The 24,281-nt window shown below is 32.1% G+C and overlaps 1 protein-coding gene across 1 annotated transcript in view; it reads left to right on the plus strand.

Annotated features, from left to right (window-relative positions):
- LOC128173925 (multiple epidermal growth factor-like domains protein 11) overlaps window positions 1-23,973 on the plus strand; it is a 32,970-nt gene extending 8,997 nt beyond the window's left edge. Inside the window, exons 2-10 of the mRNA XM_052839592.1 lie at window positions 11,330-11,406; window positions 14,279-14,512; window positions 15,248-15,499; window positions 16,340-16,477; window positions 17,984-18,121; window positions 18,854-18,994; window positions 19,728-19,865; window positions 21,419-21,571; window positions 23,951-23,973. Of these exons, the coding sequence (XP_052695552.1) occupies window positions 11,331-11,406; window positions 14,279-14,512; window positions 15,248-15,499; window positions 16,340-16,477; window positions 17,984-18,121; window positions 18,854-18,994; window positions 19,728-19,865; window positions 21,419-21,571; window positions 23,951-23,973 (1,293 nt within the window). The 5' untranslated portion in view covers window position 11,330. The remainder of the gene's footprint in view (window positions 1-11,329; window positions 11,407-14,278; window positions 14,513-15,247; window positions 15,500-16,339; window positions 16,478-17,983; window positions 18,122-18,853; window positions 18,995-19,727; window positions 19,866-21,418; window positions 21,572-23,950) is intronic.
- Window positions 23,974-24,281: the final 308 nt, after the last annotated feature.

The following is a 24,281-nucleotide window of genomic DNA, read 5'->3' on the forward strand; positions in this document are numbered from 1 at the left end:
GCGTTCAACTCAACATTTCAACCTTCAAGTACCCTCTCTGTGTATGGTGAAATATCTGCAATAGCTTTTCACACAGTTTACAAGCAAAACTTATTAAAACGTATCACCATAAAGATTTCAAACAACATCACAAAACAGTTAACTCACAGTGCATGCTTATATTGATCACAAGGCCCTCAAAACAGTATCCGTGAATTGGGTCCAATCGATATGAAATCACTAAAGAGGCATGGATGCAAATTACATTGGTTTGTGCATTTGAAGAGTGGAATATAGGTAAATTTAAAACTTAAAACAATTTTGATATGTTTTGTTGTTGGATTAGAAATTTGAATTTGTATTTGCTTGCTTATATAATTGTTGGTGGAAAAAGTTTACATCTATCCCCATTAGTTTATCTGAAATAAGTATTTTTTCCTATTAAGTTTGTTGTTACATTATTTCTTATCTGTTTAGGTCTTAATACTCTTTCATCAGGGCATAAAACTAAAACTAAGCTAAAACTTAAATGTTTAAGAATTGTTAATGCTTTATTTTGTTATTTCTTATTATTAGTCCGATTTTGCATGTCATTAGTCGAGTAATATGACAGAAACATAGCTCATTGTCCTGTGTTATTGAAACTGAATGTATGTATGTATTTGTCGTTTTATAAATATGTTTTTTTACTAAATGTACAAGGTTTTTTTGTAGAGCAAATTTTCTACCTTGTTTGTTTGTTTAGACACAAATCAAGAAATCAGTAATGTATATTCTTTAGATTTAGCAATATGTTAACAAAATCAAGGTCTTTTATACAATCAATTGATCTTTGTAACTCGCATATTATTCAATAGCTGTCCTTTAAGTATGATTGACTGTTTGAATTATCATAATAAAATGTAAGTATCCACAAAATAAAGGCGTAAGATAGAAATAATTAACTAAATCCACTTTAAGAATCGACAATATATCAAGAAAAATCTTAAGGCTTGTATTAGCCTTACAAGCTCCAAAAAGTTTAAAATTTCATTGGCAATTGTCCATTTCATTTTGTATGCTCTATTTTTCCAATAGGTATGTGGAAAGGTCGTTTAAATCTTTCAAAATAATTGCGTATATCCACCGGTATTCACGTTCGAACAGGATTGTGAAATCCCTTTAAATTACGCAGTACATTAACCGTAACCAATACTGTTGCCTTTGCATATTACAAAAGTAAAGCATTTTATTGATATCTTTTTGAAGGAAAAACTTATTTTTCAAGGTAAGATTTAGCATGATTAATAGGGTTTGCTTTTTATCTCAAGCAAATCAAATGTGTATTTGAAGACATTTTTGGTCAAATTTACAAAGCCGTTGCGAGGTTAATTTGTAACCTTTATTGATCGATTACTATAAATGTGAAACTAAACCGTGAAGAAATATTGGAAGACATCAATATTGTGACGTTTTTCCTATTGAAAAGAAAACTCATAACATCGAGTATGATTTCAGACATGTTTTTTTTTTCTTTTTCCCAAAGGTTTTATCTATCAACATAACACAGTGAATAAAAAGTTGACTACAAGTTGTAAAGCATATTTAGTCAAGTTATGTAAACTTTGGAAGCAAAATTTTGTTTTAATGTCCTTTTGACATAATAATATCAACAAATGTCTTTTGATATCTCTTTAATATTAACACAAATCACAAACATAAAAGGGGTGTTGTCACGATTTTAGTCAATTTTATTTTTGGTACTTTTATTGTTTACAATTATTAAGTAAGGCATTACTAATCATAACAAAGATACAGAGCTCATAATTCGTTCTCTTGTAAACAAGGCCGGAACCCTGTTTTTGTTTACGTTGGTTCAGTTAATCAGTAGTCAGTTTTTTAAAATCCTTTCTGCTTATTCGTTTTAAACATAGATAAACACTTTTTAGGGTTTGTCATATTCTTTTTAGGTCTACGGCTGTGATTTTTGTTATTATTCAAAATGAAAACAGGTGCAAGGTTACACATCAAACACTTGTGAACTGAGTATCTCGCTTATAACATAAGAATGTCGCTCAAATTTTAGATGATCCTTAGAAATGTCCTATTTAAGAATTGAATACATTAATATCGAAAGAAAATGTTTTATCAAAATCGTGACCATGCCACTTAATAGCTTTCATGAAATATTTAAAAATGAAAACATACCATATTATTAAAAATTCAAGGTTTTCCAATATATGCGTCACGTTTTGTAATTAAAAATTCAATCCTTTATTTTTTAATGACTATCTGTGTGTTTAAAGTATAGAATGGGACAGGTCAACCAACTGAATTCCTTTTGTTAAGAGCTTTTATAAAATACGGACGCAAAACAGTCTCTTGCGTAAGAATTGATTTAAATACCTCCACACATAGAATATCTTTAAATCCACAAGTTGTTTTTTTCTATTAATCTTGTACTTCGCATGCTGATTGAAAAATAAAATTATGATATGTTCCTTGATCGAAATGCAAGAAAACTCGATTTTTTTTCTCATACAAATATATTGAATAAGATATTTTTAGTTAGTGTACGGATATAAAAAATAACATGTAACTAGAATATCAACTTCATTCATGTTTCGATGTGGATGAGTACATTATCTTCTTCCCTCATATATAGCTCAATATTTTTTCCCGATAAATTTTATTTTTATAAGACATCATAATATATGTTATACGTCACCATTTTTTTGTATTATTCAAACAATATTTACTTGAGTAAATGATTAACTTTCTACATCAAGTCATGTGGAACTCATTTCCATTTCATAAATGTTCCAAACAAATTTACCATTAACAGCTATCAACTATATTCTATGGCAGATTTTATGAGCTAAGGCAATGACAAATAGAGAAAAAATTGTCTTTGAAAGTAAGTTAAAATATGTTTTATAGCTTTTATTAAAAAAGGGGGAGGGGTAATGCCGATAACATTTGACGTAGCGTCTTCACCTATTTGAATGCATCAGTTTGCCATTGACCTGCGCCTGCCTTGAAGTAACGGCAGGCAAATTTTATATCAGGGCATGCAATAAAAACGAGAACCATTGATTTGTGGGCATAATTTTGCAGGACTGGTCTAAAACAGCTCAGAGGTATTATTATACATGGGGTGAACTATTAGTTTAAGATACTTAATACTCATGCACAAAATAACCAAACGAAACCAATCCTTATGTTTGATACCCTTAATCCGAGAGTATTGATTTGAAAATTTTGATAGATGCCTCTTTATTCAGCATTATACCTTAAAATGTATATACGAGGGCTGTTCGAAAATTCTTAAGACGTCTTTCTGCATTTGGGAAAAAGATAAAACATTGAAATTTTACACAAAAAATAAACTAGAATACCATTTATTAATGTTAAAATTTTCCCGTAAAAAAAATCAATAGATCATCCCTATTAAGCTGTCAGACTTGCTAACGCCCATGGCCTAAAGAAACTTCAAACTTCAAAAAAATGAGTTTTTTAAACAAAACTCAACCTTCTGTGGAATATTATTCTGTTTTTTATTAGAACTGTTGCTATACGTTTTCTTGTAAAAAGCAGTTGATATTTAGTCCCCTTGTTTAAATTTCAGTTTAACAATAAGGAGAAAAAACCCAAACAAAATGAAGCTATTGCCTCCTAAATGTTGTATGATTTTCTTTAAGCAATTGTTTAGTCTAAAAAGGATTCCTTCAGAGATTACAACCAGTTGACGTTTTTCGCCGTGACGTGAAAATTTAATTAATCGTCGTGGTCAGATCTCTATTACTTGGTAAATATATTTCTACTATCCCCATATATCCACTCGAACACTAGTGAAACTTGCACAAAGGTTAGTTTCAATAAATAACAAGAAAAAACAAAAACAAAACATTATTATATAATTCGATTGCCATTATTCTTATTTGTTGAACCACTGACACTTAGGAGGAAGTAGTTAAAGTATATAGTTTTTTTTATAATTTATTTCTTTTTTCAAGTAACAGACATACAGAACAGACATTCACACACACACACACACACACACACACACACACACACACACACACACACACACACACACACACACACACACACACACATACACACACACACACACACACACACACACACACACACACACACACACACACACACACACACACACAGTGCAACGCTATAAGATTTGTAAACTATGCTGTGAGAAATTGAAATGAAGGCTTAATGATATGGTATGGTATGCTATTAGATTTGAACAAAAACGCCTCCATACACAGAAGTGTTCAAGACATATGCAACGGTATGATATGACGAATAAAAATCTATAAGGTTCGCAATGATAGGAGATTCCAACCACCCCTGCGAATGTTATATCATTTGAATAAAAGACCGTTTTATTTGACCCTTTCAGTTTCGTAGTTAAAATCATACCTCGTGTTTATAATCTATTTAATCTAGGTATTTCTAATCAAATTTAAAATCTAGAGGTTTTATAATTATAAACTTTATATCATTTATTGGTGGATAAAATGTGAATTAGAAGTAAACGTGACAATACAATGATATAGTTTTTTTTTGCTGTTGCAACAATTAACATGCTTTATTAGAGATCCCCCATAGGAATTTTTTCGATCCGCGCCCGACTTAGTAATAGCATCAATAGTGAAACAATCTATACTATTTTATGCAGAATGTTCCTTTAAAATGGCTCAATATACTAGGTTTTTATGCAAAACAGACACCCATTGTTTTTCTAAAAACATGGTATTGCACCCCACAAACATCAAACATGGCTATGATTTTATTAAGCAACCCAATGTTTATATTTTCAACCACTCTACACATGGTTGAACACGAACGATATCTCTGTTCTGAATATCATCGCTAGATGGTGAAATAAGACATACATTTTAAAAGATTTTCATGTTTTAGCATAAATCAAAGCAGGATATTATATGAAAAACGACCAGTACTTACGTATTTTTAAAATACTATCCGAACACTTATACTTCCGCTCGAAGTTTCACAGGAACTGAACAAATCTCAGTGAAGTCTCGTGAACTTTCATTCGAGCACCTCTGGATTTAATACATACTTAGCAACGATAAAGAAAAACATTCCGAACAAATTCGCAGGGGTGCCAATGCTATGGTATGAAATTCCAATGCTATGCTATCAGATTTCAATGATATACTATGCTACGGTGTATGATATAAAAGATATGCTTGAACTTATTGTAACAATATTTTTTCATAACGTGTATATGGATACGTTGTTTGGGCCATATAATACAAAATGACATAAAAACAATTCACTGCATGTGCCATTTCTTAATACAGGATGAAGCCCTGCCATTCCGTCAACTCAATGTTAACTGAATGGTCTGGAAAGGTGACTGAATGGCACAGATATGCCATTCAGTCACTTTTCAGTTAACTTTCAGTGGCCTTTCAATTGACTGATTGGCAGAGATTCATCCTGTGATATTTAACTATCTTTTAAACTCAAACTTTACTTAATAGTATAAAACGCCAAGGTAAACGCAGTAGAGTCTCGTACAGCGCTGTAACAACGCAAATGCATCTTCGTCCGTCGCGGTTGGATCGCTTAGAACATTTTAGAACGCTGTGCCACGGCGCGCACTTTGAACATGCACAAAGTACGCGCCGTGGCTCTGCGTTCTGATAAACACGCCGTAGAAGCGTAGTGAAGTCGGCGTGATAGCGCTGTTAGATCTCCAACAGCGACACGAAAGCTCCGTCGGCGCGCTCAAGGAACGCAGCTTATCGCAGTGTAGATGCAGTGATAAGTTAATTGCGCTTACACGGAGACCTCACAGAGTTCTTTTGGATCTTACTGCGTCTTTATCGCGCTCTCACTGCGCATCCACGGCAGTTGAACAAGTTTTTTATTTGGCTGCGTTCACACACCGACCCCAAAAAGCTGTTGCCGCGTTCATCGCGCTCTCGTGACGTTTTTTCTGCGTTCAAGACAACGAAAACTCAAACAATGACTGTTGTACAATAGCAAGCGAATTAATAATTAGCAAAGTAGATGTAGATGACTATGTACAAAGTAGCATTTGCTAATATTCCAAGATCTATCAATGGACGTAGATGGAATTCTTGCCATTTGGTTTTGATGTTTTCACATTTTTTCTATGTTTTTTAACAACTAAAAACGGATCTTTTTGTAGACCTGACTACTGTAATTATGTTTTAATTACAAAGTACCTTTTCATAAAATCAAAACAAATTTTTAATCATTTATTTGCTATTTGTAAACTCTTTTTTCTTTCCAATACAATTGTACAAATTAAAATTAACCTACCAAGAAGTAAAAAACGTCTTGTGCACGCTGTCAGCGCGCAGTGGACGCGCTGTAAAAACTCCTAGCACGCCATGATCGCGCTCGGCAGAGTCTCGGCGAGAGCGGAGTTAATCGCCAAGTAGAAATCAGTGGAAACGCAGTTACACGCTGTGGGAGCTCCATATAAACGCCTTGGTCGCCGTCACGACACCGGGACATCTCCATTTGTTAAACTTTAATATAATACTGTACATTTTTTCTCAATTTTTCTTGCGATCCTACGGCGATTCCATGGATTTCACAACGCCGTGGGGACGCAGCTTGGTGTGAGAGGGCCTTTAAACATTAGGTAATCAATGGATTCTAAATACACCAAATTATTTTTTCAATTGGGGGGGATGTTTGTCAAAACAAAAATGATGTACAGGTTTTCATAGTCCTGATCATATTTAAGTTTGATATATCATATATCCGGGATTAACGAAATGTTAACAGTATAACAAAACACAACATTTTGTTTAAAGATTTTCCTGCAATGTTAATGCGTCATAATGATATGAATTTACCTATGAAAGCGAAACTGCAAATCAATATTTGAATGTTTAAAATATCTAATTCGTCAATTATATTTAATCCATCGCCCTTTTTGCAAGCTTGAACTTGCCAACCATATAAATGTATCTAACCATATCTAAACTTTTGGTCATTGTGTGTAATTTTTTCCTGAAAATGTCATTCGTTTTAAATTTTTACCCACCGAAACGCGTTCTCTCAATTTCATTCATTTATTTCTCTCATTCAATACAGTGGAGCCTCAGTTATCCGGACGCTTTCGTTCCCAAGTTCAATCGTCCGGATAGGTGAAGCGTCCGGATATCTGAAATGTGTCTATTTTTGTCATGAATGATAATGTATTTGTATACAATGGCTCCCAGTGTTGATACTAGGTTTTTTTACCTTTCATACCATATAGCAACACATGCTAGAGTTGTCTGAACATTTTTAAGAGATAAAGAACTCTGCTTTATTTTATTATTTTGTCATGAAATATTAACCGGACATAAATGATAACCGAATCTAGCTAAATTTTTTGTGTCCAAGTGTGATATGTGTGTGATACACTGTTGTTCGCAATTTTTCAATTTTTGAAAGTGATTTGGGAAGCCAGTGTATTTATACAAGCTACTCATGAGGGTCTAGCACATAAAAAAGGTGTGAAACTTAATTGACAGGGGTAATCTTTTGTACTGAGTAGGGTATCATCAAATTTTACCGTCCGGTTAAATGAAGCAAGATTAGTAGTAAATCAGTGTTTTGTGGTAAAAACAGGCCGTCCGGATCCGGAACACGAAATTCCGGATAAATGAGACAAAATAACGTATAAAAAATCTGTTCCCAAATAAAATCGTCCGTAAACTGAAGCGTCCGGTTATCTGGCGTCCGGATATCTGAGGCCCCACTGTACATACAATACCGTTGTAGTTGCTTTTTTGTTGGCATTGCTTACAAGAGATATAAATCAAAATTAATACCGAAAACCCTACGTAAAAGTCAAAAATATGTCATTCTATCGTAAATAATTAGCTTTTTTTGCTTTTATAAGAAAGTAATCGAAAGTGAACATGTAATAGAATACGGTAAAAATATAAGAAAAATATAAGAACATACCTGAAAAACTTACAACAAGATCTATAGTAGCATAATGTTAAAAGGTGTTTGTAAATGTATGTGACCTTTAAGACAAATATTTGAAACGATTACCCAGATAACAAAATAAAAACATAACACGGCTCTCTGAAATAACTGGAAATGTATGTGTTAAAAGATAATACTAATGATAAATCAAAGTACTGAAGTACTGACGGGAGTTGACTTCATCGATTTTGATATATAATTTAAAAAAATCAACGATATGTAATTTTGCTTTGCAAGTATTTTTTTAAGCTGTATTTGATTTACGATCTACCAGACGCTTGGCTGTCTCCGTAAATCTCCGACCTGTATAGAGACTGCTTGTCAGAGATTTGCGGAGACATCGAGCGTCTGGGAAAACGAAACTCGATGAACTCTGGCGTAGGAATACATTCTACTTAAAGGTATTTAAATTGTTCTTACCATTTAAAGTACTTCACTACACCGAGACTTATACTTTTTAAGACACTACGTCACAAGATGGCGATTTAAATGTTTTGTTAAACTGTTTGTATCAATCGATTTAGATGTATATCGTCATAGCTCAGTGGTTAAAGTATCAGGCTTGTGAACCGTAGGTCATGAGTTCGAATCCACCTGTGGCTTTTGTTTATGTTTACCGAATGAAATTTTTTAAAACATCATTTTTTATCTAGAATTGCACATTTTTTCGCCTATTTGACATGTATACTTCTTATCCATCTTGCTTTCTATCATTTTCAAGTAATTTTCTGCTGATTTGAGAAACTATTTCACGGTGTAGTGAGGCACCTTAAAATCTGACTATTTTCAAGGTTATTACAAACGAGTGTCCTTAAAAAACAATGCTTCTGATTACATTACATCGAATTTATCGATTAGTAAGTCTTCCTGCGGTGATTATTTGTACTTAGGTCCAAACATTGTTTCACTTTCGGTTTTCTAGAGTAACTGCATAGGAGAGTTGATTAAAATTAACTTCCATACACCGAGTTATGATTTATTCATATTAACACCATTCAATTGTAAGTTTCGACAAGTGTAAAGTGTATAGATTTTTTATAATTTATAGCGAGTGTTTTTTGCTGGCGCCAACTGTCTGTGATATATTCTAAAGCACGGTAAAATAAACTATCTACATTCATTACCTGTAAAGTATCAATTTTCATAGGCTTTCTTTTCGACATAAATTTGGTAAGTGAAGAGTACGAATATTTGAAATATGTGCATTGTTGTCTTAACTGACAATGCATTCGTTTAAAAAGCTTGGTTTTATTATTTGTTTCCTCTGTTTTTGTTCTAAAGATTTGACCGTTGAATTTTGTTTACAGAGACGAATTCGCTTAATAATATAGGTTAAAAAACCCTACACAATGTAATTACTTTCTTAAAGTTATGTTTTTCAAATTAATGAGTCATAATGACTTCTAGACCGAGAAAAATGTATGGGTGTTTTATTTAATTTTTTTTTAATTTATCTTTTTTTTTTGGTCAAATGAAGCAACCGCTAACAGTTTTTATCGAAGCTAGAATGGCAGACTAAAATGTCTGTTCTTTATCAGATATTGTATGGGTTTGTAAAGGAAAGAGTAATTAGGTCAACAATTACAAAACGTAGTTATAATTCGTCATATATTTTTTCCTGTAAAAAGCAGGTGAGGTAAACGTTTTTTAAAACACAGATGGTTTTTATAGTAGAATTTTTGAATTACTACATCTGAGAAATCTTCTTTTTTTTGTAATTATTAGTATGGTTGAGACCCTTTTTTTCAACACTGGTATTCAGATTAAGAACAAGATCTGTAAACTGTGTTTTGAACATTAAAAGAGCATGGTCACGAATTTGGCTTCACCTTTTTTACCGATTTAAATGTTAACAAGGCTTGAGGAAGGCATTTTTAATACGCAACCAAAATGTGAGTGTAATTCGTTATTTATAAGTTACAAAGCTTACAGTTCTTCGCTATGTTAAAACAAAGTTTTTGTTTACATTTTAAATATTAAGGTAAAAATTCCAGTTTTTAACCTAAAATTAATGTTTTAAATGTTTGAAACTGTTTATTTATGCTTAAAATGAATAAGAACATTTTGGGATTTTTTGAATGAGAATGAATAAGTACATTTTGGGATTTTTTTTTACTGATATATTAATCTGATGTAATCAAAAACAGGGTACGTGCCTTGTTTATATGACAAAGAATTGTGAGTCCTGTATATTGCTTATAACTCTATGACTAACTCTGACATTTCATTTAGTCATAAGAAATGCATTCTAAAAGCATTGTTAATAATGAAAACAGGAAAATAAAATTTGACCAAAATCGTGAACATGCCTCTTTGAATTTTATGTTCTCGACTTTCCATTTTAAAAGAGGAAAATCAACAAGAAAATGCAGCAAGGAGCTCAAGAACTCGGGCTTTAAGTGAGTCATGTGACTGTTTTTAATTATTTTCGGAAAGTAAAAAAATGGAAGGCATTTAAACGATCAAGAAATCAGCTTCTGACGAAAACACAACTACAGAAAACATTGAAATTTGCTCGTGATCATAAGCACTTGACAGATGAAGACTGGGAGAATTACATCTTCAGTGACGAATTTACTAAATATTTGTTTCACGTTCCGATCCAACAAGACAATGTTGTGTGGGGGTCCCAGTCGGATGAGGTACCCGACGTCAGCTGCGTCAAGTCAAGCCCCAAAGTCATGATCTGGGGTGCAATGAGAGTTAACGGTTTGCCAAAGCTACACATTGTTCCATGCAGCAAAACTATAAATGCAAAATATTATGTGGATACAATTCTTCAAAAAGAACTTAAACCTGCACTGAATCGACCAAAAAGAAAAAAAAAAGAAAAAACAAAACAAAACACTGGCAGGATTGATGAACGAAAGTTGGTTTAATATCCAGGACACTCAATGTTTATACAAGATTGTGCGACACCTCACAATGCTCTAGTAACACAGAATTGGTGTCAAGATAATTTATTAAACTTTATTTCGAAAAAAAAGAATGGCCGCGCAATTCCCCAGATCTTAATTCTTGAGTATTCTGGACGGTGAGGCCTAAAAGGATCCGCGCCCGACATCAGTGTACCAATTTCGCCGCCGTCTTCAACGAGCATGGAGGGGGAAACCTCAGAAACATTTGATTTCTTTAATTCATTCAATGCCAAACAGAATTTAAAATGTACTGAAAAACAAAGGCGGTCTATCTGGTTATCAAAAATAAAAAATCTTACATACGAGTTGTTTATTAATGAATCTAGGCTAAAGTAAATCACGAAACGAACTTTCTTAACACCCTATTTAATTTTTATTTGCAATGTTTCTGTGTTTTAATTTTGTCAAACGTGTAATATTTTTTTCTTTTTTAGAATGGCCTGGTTAACACTGCTCATCAAAAGTGGAATAGTTCTGGTGTTGTTCTCATTAACTTGTAGCGACGGATATGGTAAGTTTTAGCAATTCATCTTTTTTTTTTTAAACTTCGCTATGAATAATTTTTTTGTTGGGTTTAAATGTTTAAATGTTTGTCCTTATCAAGATATTTTTGTTGTACCTATAATGTATGTAATTTTATATCATATAATGAAATACTTGATATTCAAAAAAAGTTATATAGCAGAAAAAAAAGGATTGCTTTAAGTTATTCTAGAAAAGGGAAAAAGTTTATTCTTAAAATCATTAGATCGTGTGTATCATAAATGCTACCTTAACACATTAAAAAGTCTAGTTTGTCATCGACCTTATCTATAAAAATAAAATGTCAGCTCCTTATTTTCAAAAATTTAAAAAAGTATCATATCATAATACATGTATGATCAGTTTAATACATTATTGAACAAAACCAACTTTTTTCATTCAAAACAAATGCGGGAGTAAATGTTTTCGAATTCGATATTCAACCCACTTAAAACTTAGTCAGATAACGGACTACTGACATCTGTTTGTTTAAAAAGAACGTGGAAAGCAGGAAATTCAATAAAATCACTTATAGTTAAATTTCTTTCAAATATAAAAAACGTTGCGTTATTGGTACATTAAAGAGGCTCGCTCTTTATGTTGAGGGTAGCCATTTCGGGTCACCTCTAGTCTGTCCATTTCTGCATCACATATCAATTCTAGTATAATATCTATAAAATGTAAAATTAATGTTATTGAAAAAATTAAAAAAAAACTCTCATTTTTACAGAGTTACTAAATGGACTATATTTTGTGGCGCGAGGTTTTCAAGAAGGAAATGAACAATTTTTATAACTTACTAGTTTAAAAGTAGTCTTACTCTAGCTTCCTTATTCTCAGCGCATACTAAGCTTCTATATAGCTTGTGTGTTAGAATATATTCATGATGTTCCAGAAACATATTGTTAAAATGTTTTGATAGTTTTTTCGATATAGTTTGGGATATTAAGCTTATATTTCATAGAAGTTTAGAAAAAAATTAACTTTTTCCCTAAAATTAGCTATGTCTTGCAATATCTGATTTTTTTTAATGTGACCCTTACTTTTACTTTAAAATCTATTCTACTATATTATAATAATAGACTCAATTTTTTAGGCTTTGATATCAAGAGATCGGAAGAGTACTATCTTTTGTTTTATATATTTTAAACATCATTGGTACTTGAAGATTACCAATTTGTTTTTATTTTTTTCTATTTTTTCTCAATCAAGCTATTTTATAATAACGAAAATTCCTTTTAAAAATCCGGAAATGATCTAAATTTTGGATTTTTACAATCTTGTGCATGCGCATTACATTCACATTACATTCACGCTAAATCACGGAATGCTTCTTAGTTTATGTTTCTACAATATTACATTTGTATGGATAAACTCAGAAACTATAATACAAATACATGTATATTTTCATAGAACATTTGTTATTCATTCTGTTTATCAAAGGAAATACGTGAGATAATTCTAACTCAGTGCATTCCAGAATGTCAGAATGTGTAAATTCAAAGATAGCAAAAAAAAAAAAAAAGAAAACGTGGGTGAAAATGTGTTTAATTATTCATTTTTTATTTATATGAATTTTAGTTTCTTCTTCCAAAATTCAGTAAAATTCATAATCCGAGGGGGTTGCAGGTATACTTGTCACTTAATTTCACTGTTATCCTTATTTTTATTTCAATTTTTCAATGGTTACAGAAAAGGTGTGTGTGTGTGGGGGGGGGGGGGGGGGTAAACTCCATGTTAATTCAATTTTTTGTTTGTATATTTAAGAAACATCTTTGCTGCGCAAAAAAGTGGGGGGGGGGGGGGGGGGCAGGCCCCCTGGCCCCCCTGATGCTACGTGCCTATATTTTCAATGCAGCTTCAATAATTTTCTCCAAAATAGTATCGCTACGATTCTGCTATTTTTTTTTTTTACATTACGGGTATATAGGACCAGGGCGGTCTTTTAACTGTTGTGAAGGCCTGTCCAGAAACACAGTTAGATTATTCGAACTAAGCAGAGTGTAGGAAAGTAAATAGCATTATTGAAGGCTGAAAGCTTTGTTATGTAAATGTCAAAAATACGGTGTGTCGATGTATCTATTATGTAAATGTCCGGTATCATATACAATGTCAACCTGTGCACGCACGTGACAAATTGTAGTGAGACATTAAATATGTGTCAATTTGCATGCAATATTTTGGAAAGATAACTTTACTTTATATATATAGATATATATATATATATATATATATATATTAATTACAATTGGATTACTCCAACATTTTGTTTCATGTGTTGTTTTGATCATTATCTACTGGCCTTTGAGGCCACCAACAAAGCATGAATTTTGAAGCTTTGACTAAGATGATACACTTTATAGTCACTTCATCTATTCAACTTCATATTGTATTAAAATCAAAACAAAATGATAGTTCAAACTATAAACCTTTCTTTTATTTCTTCAAATTATCAATTTTCATGTAAAATTTTAGGATAAATTTTAGGAAAATTATTATTTCTGTTTGGAGCCCTACATTTCCAAAAAATGGGTCAAAAAATAAATGAACTTTCTGATATCCCCATCTTTATATCCAAGTTGTTTTCGGATGATTGACCATACCATGATTTCAGGTGCTAACCTCCTTAAGTTGTATATATTATGTTTATGAATGATTTTCCATCATTTTATAGGTTTCATTTAACTGCTTTTATGAAAAAGGTGGTTCAGCTTGAACTTCAAGCGGATAAATTATTTTGGTTGCATTTCATCTATAAATTAGTTGTAACAATAGCAATTTTTTTTTTAATATTTCCCATTTTTTTTCTTAGTTTATCTCGTTTACAAAATCAAACGTCATTTCTGTTTTGTAATCTTAAGAAAATTTAGCGTTACGGAGACCTGCATGGGAACAGCATCCATGGCCATATACAGATAAGGACTATGGAAGTCATAATGCGGTGGATGGAGATTACTCTGATCGTTCTGCAGCGGGAGGTCAATGTTCGATATCGGCTGACAACAATTACACGGAGGCAACTTGGGGGGTCGACTTGGGGGAGGTGGTCAGCATCAGCCATATCGATATTTTCTACAGGACAGATAATGAGAAAAGTAATGTATAGCATAAAATGATAAATCAAAAACGTTATGTGCATAAATATTCATTTTCAATGCGATGATAAAGTAAGCCAATTAGTTCAAATACTTACGAATTGTAATGTCGCTGCCTGTGTCACAAAATTTAAAAAAAAATCTTTTTAAAATAATTTCATGGTAAATAGTTATAAATATATTATTTACCAAAATGAGAATAAATAACAACGACAAGGCAAAGCATTTTTAAATGATTTTGTTTTGCTCCGTAACAAAATAAATACAAATAATCAAATGCTATTTTCTATTTTATTAAAATATTACAAAGTGTTAGTTTTATGTATGCTGTACGTTATCTAATTGTGCAATTATAATTCATTACCAAGATTAAAAAAGTGTTTCTGAAAATGTTATGGTTATATTTGGAAGGATATTTTGTAAAATGTCCTGATTGAGGCAAATTTATAATCTCTTATAATTATCTATGTACAATTGTCATATTCTTGCAAAAATAATGAAAAATTTCTTATGTTGAAAAATAAAACTGCAAGCACAAACATCAACATTAATAACAATAATATACCACGTATGATATAAATCATATTGCGTTTATTTACCAAATGAGTAAGTGGATATTATGCAGGTTTTGCCTTCAGATATATGTGCCTATCCTTACATTATGAAATTGGATGCATCATACTAAAAACTAAGCATATTCTATAAATCTTAATTTTTTTTTTTATTTTTTAATAGGACCAACATCATTCACATCTCGGATGGCAGGGTTTTCCTTGTATGTTTCAAATACAACCTCAAAGGACGACGGTCATCTTTGTTTTCATGAAATACAAAATGCTGTTGGCACGCCATCAGAGGACCACCGAGTTCAATGTCAATTTTATGCACGTTACGTCATTTATTACAACGAGCGCAGACCGGAGGTTGTTTATCCGAGCTATTACTCAGAGTTTGCGTACAGTGATTTGTGCGAGGTTGAAGTTTATGGTAAGTTGATCGTTACCAACGAATGAATTGTAAATCGTAAAGAATCGTTATGACGAAAATAGGAACTATACATACATGTACAATGAATTTAAACACAATAGTTAGATTATATTAGTTTTCTGCTCAATTCAAAAGCTATTGTTTATACTTCAATCACGGATCAACAATTTATTTTTGAGGCCCGCCAAAAAAGCATTCTGTTGAAATACAGTGAAAACTAAGTAGATCGGGCAGTAATAGAAAAAAATGCGTTTATTGAACCCAAGAAAAAAACCCGATAAAATGAAAAACCAGGCCCCGCCGTCACCAACTTTCCTCAAGTCAAAACTCATTGTTTTGTTCAATTCAATTGATGAATAGTCCAAAAATAACTCTAATTTTGTAGATCTTTACAACAATATTTCAAATGTAATTCACCGCTGTTTTTTCATTTGCCGAATAAATGAAGACACTGCAAAAGATAGAGCTTGTTTTATCTTGAAGTATGTCATATTTGTCAGTAATAATGGATTTCAAGGTTACAAAAGAAAAATTCATAGTGCAAAAGGCATATATTTTGTAAAAAAAAATTGAAGCGCGAGAAGTGGCAGGGGGCTCTTAAGTTTTATATATTTTAATGATTGCTTGTAATAATAAAATATAAAAATAACGTCAGAGCAGATACGTTTAAGTTTAATGTTCAGATGTGTAATTGTTTTGTAGAAAACAGAATGACTCAGTTTAAAATAAACACAATGCAATGGAATACATAAATTCAGTATGAAAAAGCAAACAAATAAAGCATTCAATCTTAAGATGTACTAATAACAGAGATGAAACGTCAAAAACTGATTTTTCAAGGTTGTAGAAAACCCGGATATTTTGGCAATGATTGCAATTTAATGTGTCCAGTCAACTGCCAGGAGAAGAGGTGTAATATCAAGTCAGGATACTGTCTCGGTTGCCTTCCAGGATACAAGGATCAGAGCTGTAAACACAGTAAGCTTTCTTGGTTGCTTTTCTGCATATATTTTAAGTTTAATTGTCCCCCGCTGCAAAGCGGAGCGGGGACATAGAAATGCCGGGCGTCCGTCCGTGTGTCCGTGCGTTCGTGTTTCCGTCCGTCACACTTTTTTGTAAGAGCTCTCATGCCTACAAATTTTGACGGATTTTCATTAAATTTAGACCAAATGTTTTTACCACTATTACCTTGGTCAAGTTTAAAAATCAGCATTGGTTGATACTTTTTGTTGGAGTTATGGGACTTTGTGACCTTGTAAGCGCTCTTATACTTTTTTGTAAGCGCTCTCATGCCTACAAATTTTGACGGATTTTCATTAAATTTATACCAAATGTTTATACCACTATTACCTTGTCAAGTTCAAAAATCAGCATTGGTTGATACTTTTTGTTGGAGTTATGGGACTTTGTGACCTTGTAAGCGCTCTTATACTTTTTTGTAAGCGCTCTCATGCCTACAAATTTTGACGGATTTTCATTAAATTTATACCAAATGTTTATACCACTATTACCTTGTTAAGTTCAAAAATCAGCATTGGTTGATACTTTTTGTTGGAGTTATGGGACTTTGTGACCTTGTTAGCACTCTCAAGCCTACAAATTTTGACAGATTTTCAATACTTTAGTCAAGTTGGAAAATCAGCATTGGTCGATACTTTTTGTTGGAGTTATTAGACTTTGACTACAATAATGACTGTTTTATCCAAAAATTGACCTTGTAAGCGCTCTCATGCCTTAAAATTTTGACGGATTTATCATTTTTTTTTGTAAGCGCTTTCATGCCTACAAAGTTTGACGGATTTTCATTAAATTTACACCAAATGTTTATACCACTATTACCTTGGTCAATTTCGAAAATCAGCATTGGTCGATACTTTTTGTTGGAGTTATGGGACTTTGTCACCTTGTAAGCGCTCTCATGCCTACAAATTTTGACGGATTTTCATTAAATTTATACCAAATGTTTATACCACTAATACTTTGGTCAAGTTCTTTTAGATTGTAGTATTTTGGATATATTTGCGACAGGAAAAAAAAGAAAAAAATGGGTGGTGGGGGCTAAGAAAATGTTCCTCCCAACGTCCCCACACATTTAATTCTGGAACAGCCCTAAATGTTTGAAAATATTGCAATTTCATATACAGTATACTAGTATACTGCTTTACCGGCGGGGGACCCAGGAATTCTATTCTTGTTATCTAGAAAAAATGTATATATCGTTATTATGTATAACTAATAAAAGAGGATAAAGAAAAAATGTCACTCAAAACAAGTCAACATTATAGCATTATCAATATCATTATTATTGGGGATTAATTTATTTAGGAAAGCAAAATATGAGAAATGATAATTTAAGAAAAATATTTTTCGATTTTCTTTTGTATTTTTTCAAATGTAATAAAATCAAATAAATCAACAATATTTTTAAGAACATGTGCAATAAAAAATAATGTCGTATCTCAATTAGTATATCTTTTGATATAGTCTGTGACAAGATGACCTACGGATTGGAATGTGCTTTTAACTGCAGTAGATGCAGGGACGGAACATCGTGCCATCATGTAAACGGAACATGCATTCATGGCTGTGATAATGGCTTAAATGGTGACATGTGCCAAAAAGGTTTGCATATTTAAATTACAACCACGAGATGATGCTATGTCTTTAAGTCATCTAAAATGTTGCTGAATTGCTGTATTCCATACTTTGTTTCACTGAGTGACAGAAATATATAATGCTGTTGTCACTTTTGATTTAGGATATTCAAATGGTACAGCTTCATGTATTAAAACATTGATATTCACATTTAATTTTAATTAAAACATTTAAGCTTAAATATTTTTTTTAGATTTTTAAAGTAATATTAACAATTAAAAAACAAAAATATGCAATTATTCTTGAAAATGTAAATTTAATCTTAATCAAAGTGACATGGACATGATTTTGATCAAAATTTATTTTTCCGATTTTAATGTTAACTATGCTTCAGTAAGTGTTACAATTCTTTGCAATGTAAACAAAATCCTTGTGTACATTTTGAATGTTGAAGCAAAAAGACAAAAAATGAAATTGTTAAATGTAAGGAACTCTTTATTTATGCTTCAAATGAATAAGAAAGTAGGCAAATCAGCTTCGAAAATATTTTTACCGGTATATTGAATTTTTGTAAGCAAAAACAGGGCACAATCCTTGTTTACCTGACAAAGAAGTGTAAGCCCTGTATCTTGCTTATAACTCTACGACTGACTCTCAAATTTTATTTAATCATATGAAATACATTCCTAAAGCATTATATATATATATACATGTATATTAAAAACAGAAAATTAAAATTTGACCAATATTTTTTTTTAGAATGCCTCTTGGGGTATTACGGCCAAAATTGTTTGCAACAATGTAGTAAAAATTGTTACGTTACCTCAAGATGTGACCGAGTAACTGGGCAGTGCGACCGTGGATGTAAATCAGGTTGGACGACAATCACTTGTGATCAAAGTAAGAATGATTTCCTTTCCTTAGTTAGAGTTCCGCCGCTCTGTTTGCTAGAGTATTAAGTTATTTGTAAACTGAGCAAGGAACTGAAGAAAACGAATGGCTTGCTCGGGAAAATAAGGCGACTATGCAAATTTATAATATTATTATCAATATTATTAAGCTGATTATCTTGCATGTATTGCCAATAATGTCAATAAAGATATAACACACTAGGACATACAAATAAAAAAGATCATCAGTTAAAACAAATTCAAAAATAGGGTAACTTCTATCCATTTTTTTTTAAAAATCAAACTAGTCAAGTCTCTTCAAAAAGTTAGCACACGATCAATAATACGGAGAATACCTCACAATTTTTTTTAAAAATATATAATTCAGGACGATATAAGTCTTTGTTAAACACTTATATAGTTATGCCTTTTGTAATCTTCAAAATTGATTTTTTTCTAATCAACAAAGTTCTCCTAAAATAGAAAACAGCAGGAGAAAAAAAATATTAGTTCGTTAATGTAAATTAAGTGCTTAAAAATCAAGATATACTGAACACTTAATTGTCTGGATAATTTGTATTTTAAAACTCTAAAGACGGTCTAAAGCTTTTGTTGGTTATTGTTGCTTAAATGTAGAGATGTTGTGCCTTTGCCTCTTGTGTTTAAATATAATGCTTGGTACATATTTATGTCTCTTTGAAATATGAGTATATAGATGCTTTACTGCATTTTTTCGTTCAAAGAGTGCGATATTGGTTATTTTGGACCAGACTGCAAGTACAAGTGTGGTCATTGTTTAAATACCAGCTATTGTCATCACATCAATGGAAGCTGTTTGAACGGATGCTCGCAAGGGTTTAAAGGAGATGATTGCAAAGAAGGTAAGTAACATTTTAATAAAATTTTTGTTGATTTATTTTTTATAAAAAAGTATAAATTAAACATTTCTTTTACAAAACTTAACAGGATATCAGGTTAATCTATCGATTTTCTACTTTATTTTTTTTTTCATATAAGTTGCTATTGTTCTCTTTGTTTTATATATCGGCATATGATAGAACAAGGCACTTATAATAAATGTCACGACTATATATATATATATATATATATATATATATATATATATATATATATATATATATATATATATATATATATATATATATATACGACTTTCACTACGAATTATTTTACTAGTACAACTTAATTAACAGCAACCCCCAATTAGGTGGCAGGGGATAGTTTTTTTGGTCGAGGAAATGTGAGGCAGATAGTGCTCATATCTGTGGTTTAATTTTTCAGTGGATTTTTAAATTTGCTAAAATTGGTTTGCATGCAGGGGACACATGGTCCCGACTCTTGAGAATTTTTAAACATTTCAGAATAAAACAAGTACAACTTACAAATAGCACTATATAGAATAGCCAGGGATGGTCTCAAAAATTTGTGAAATTTTTTCCTTTTTTCACATTTTCACGGATCCAGCACCACGCTACAGTTCCGAGCAACTGCCATAAACTACCATAGGATTGGTAGCTTAATGTATACCCATGCAAATAATCACCAAATGGGGTCAATCACCTTCTTTTTAAGTGACATTTCGTGTTCTGAACCCACCCTACTTTTCAAGCACAAAACCGAAATTGAAAAGTGTCATATATCAATGAAATTGATATGAGCTCCTCTATCCACAAAATGAAGGCAATAAATATTCTAGCAATTTATACACCTCAAATAACCAGCCAAACCTCAGGTTCTCCCTTTATTTCCAAATTTTGACCAAGTCTTTCCTTCAAAACTATTCCCTGCCACCTTAGCAAGTTAATTCGTTCGCGTTATCTTTCAGCACTTCTTCACAGACCGTCCGCTGCGTCGGACGGGATTTTTCTGTCTCGGGCTCGAAATCTTAAATACAAAGATGTAGCTGCCACGTTTTGATCCGGTGTTTATACTTTATCTAGTTTTTATATATTATTTAGTTTGTAGTTTAGTGCTAGTTTTGTTTTTATTTTGTTGTCCTGAAAAAGGGACGGGATGTCCCGAAAATTTGACAATATTTTACTTTATTGTTCGTGTAGTTGGTTATTTTTAGTGCTTTTATATATATATATATATATATATATATATATATATATATATATATATATATATATATATATATATATATATATATATATATATATATATATATATATAACACATGTATTACTTTGTTCTTCACATTCATGAGAATGTGATAAGATTTACAAAGATTTGTTGTAAATATTTCACAGTATAACAAAACCATTTTTGGGATGAAATGTTTGACAATAAAATTTTGGTTTGCTTTTTGATTAATCCATAGGATAATCAATGAAATGAACTTATTATCAAATTAATGTATTTAGACACAAGAATATAATATTTGAAATGTTACTGATTCTCTTTTCGACAGTGTGTCCGCATGGTTATTTCGGAATAGATTGTGTACACAAATGCAGCACTTACTGTAGTGGAAATGGATCCTGCAGCCCCTTAACGGGAGTTTGTGATAACGGCTGTAGGGTCGGATGGATGGGTTCAAAATGTGGAACACCTATTAATACAGGTATGTTTACAACTGTAAAATATAATATGCATTACAAGTGAAAATTAACGGCTTTCGAACTTGACTCTCTTGAAGTGAAATCAAGGTCCAATTTTTTAGGTGCTAAGGATTCTAGAAAAGTTGTATTCTGAAAAAATCTTGTAACCATGCATTAGGAGAAACTTGATATCTTTAAATTAAACCCGAGTGAAGATGAATCGAACTGGCAATAAGGTTTACACCAACACAAACCGGCTCACAACAACACATATCCAGACACGCGAACATACACACACACCCACACACGTTAGCGGGCTGTCCGAAAAGTTCGTGGACAATCGCTCTTTTGTCATTTTAAACGAGTTTTTATATGCATATGTTATACCAAAATATTTGTCGTAAAATTCCAAATTATATTAAAGAGGATTTGAATGTTTTCATTAAGATTAAACTTAAATTTTACTGTAGTAAAGTGTCGCGAAAATCACGAATGACTCAGTGTCAAAATTGTCCAAACTTCGAGATTGAGTTTTTAGATAGGATAAACAGTATTTTTTAAACAGATCAAAAGGTCAACATATTCAACTGTGACGTAGTCAGAATTGTGTACGTCATTTTCATACGTCATTTAAGGATTACGTTTACTCAGGGTTTGAGATTTCAAAAAATATTTTTACCAAGTTCAATATCTGAAGTCCAAAATTGTTTTTTTTAAAACACAAAATAACAACGTAATTAACAAATATCGATATTGATATCCATGATTTGTTCATTTGAGGAAGATATGCTCCCACAAAGGTAGATTAATATTAAAACAGAGGAAATTCGGACTAATTTTTTCATTTCCTTTTTTTCCCAATAGTGGGGCTACAATGTGGAATAAGTAGTTTTTCGTTCCTATTAGTGGATTTTTTTTCGCCCCTGAGTAAACGTAATCCTTAAAGCCGTTTTTAATTGAGCAGATAATATTTAAAGGTCAAGATCTAGTATTTGGAAGGTGCCTACAAGTTAATGAAATTCAAGATATAAATTCTTTTAATGATGTTCCATAACAATATCTTTGTCTAATAGGGTGTACCGGGGCTTAAAGTTTTTTGTAGACACAATGAAAATCATGTTTTAAACAACCATTTTCTATGAAATATGAAGGAAGAAAGTAACAAATCTTGAAATTTTGTCCAAATAAAAATATATCTAGAATGCCTACAGTCTCTCCAAAACGGCATTTAACAAGCTATTGACCTCCTCTTTAAATTGATGTCAAATTAAATATAGGTACCAGGATGACTTTTCCCGTGATTAAATATAGAATGTCAAAATATTGTTTTATTTTCTACATAATTCCTTTGAAGCCGTAAAATACGGGTAAAGATTCGTCAAATCAATTCTGACGTCATAATGATTTTAGCACCAAAAAAAAAAAACAGTCTGGAGTCATATACTAGATATTGACCTAAAGAAGTTTACGGCATGATTATGTCCTTGAAAACGCCAGAAAAAGCGAGGTCGGCGGATCACATGGAACAGCGCGCCATCATTAAATTCTATGTAGACTCGGGGAAAACACCTATCGAAACGAAACAATTAATGGAAAACACAAAAAGACATCGACACTTATCAAGATCGCTAGTCTACAAGTGACACAGGCGATCTTCGGGTGGAATGTATAAAATATATTAAAAGACGCTGAAAGAAGTGGAAAGACTTTGATTTGTGACTATATAACGAAATCCAGCATCCTTGACATTGTCAAGAAAGACAGACGTCTGACGTTATGAATAGTCGCGTCAATAAGTGATGTTGGCAAATCTTCGGTTTTCAATATCCTCACTTAAGACTTCTGTATGAGTCGTGTTTGCTCAAGATGGGTGCTCAGACTTTATCCGATGAGCACATAAAAGGACAAATGCAGACAAACAAGGCGTTCATATGGAATTTCAAAAGAGGAGGAGAGAAGTGGCTTGACAGAATTATTACTACGGATGAGACTTTGCTGCATAATTTTGATCCAGAAACAAAAACAGAATCCAGCATTTGGAAACACCGGGGTTCCCATGCACCGAAAAAGGCAAAGGTTGCGAAATCCGCGGGTAAACAAATGTACATATTCTTTACTGATCGGCACAGAATGATTTTGGTCCACACTGTATCCACCGGCCAGACGGTAAATGCTGCATACTACTCTCAGGTAAATAACTTCCCATTTCATCACATTTAGATTGTAATTACGGATTTAAAAACATTCATTTCGCTATATTTAGCATATCGGAAGTTATTAATTTAGTACCCGGACATTCTAATGTTAATTTTCATACATTTAATTACTATACATGAATAAATTCACATATTCGAAAACAACATATGGTGCACTAAACGAAACATTGGTTTTATTTTTTACAGGTGTAACGCTGCGACCTAGTTAAGGCAAATAAGAAAAAAACGCCCTGTCATGGCTGTGGACCTTGGAAATATCATCCTACACCAAGATAATGCACCTGCACATACGGCAGTTTCCACGTGTTTGGAAATCGAACTCCTAGGATTTGATCTTCTTAAACACCCGCCATATAGTCCTGATCTTGCTCTATTGGATTTTGCAATTTTTCCTTTTATCAAATCACAGTTAAGAGGAGTTAGATTTGAGGATTCTGATAAACTTAAATATGCATCTCGAACCACTGTATCTAAAATCGACAGCAAATGGTATTCAGATGTGTTCGATTCATGGCTA

The sequence above is a fragment of the Crassostrea angulata genome, chromosome 2 (genome assembly GCF_025612915.1).
Source record: "Crassostrea angulata isolate pt1a10 chromosome 2, ASM2561291v2, whole genome shotgun sequence".
In the NCBI taxonomy this organism is placed as follows: Eukaryota; Metazoa; Mollusca; class Bivalvia; order Ostreida; family Ostreidae; genus Magallana; species Magallana angulata.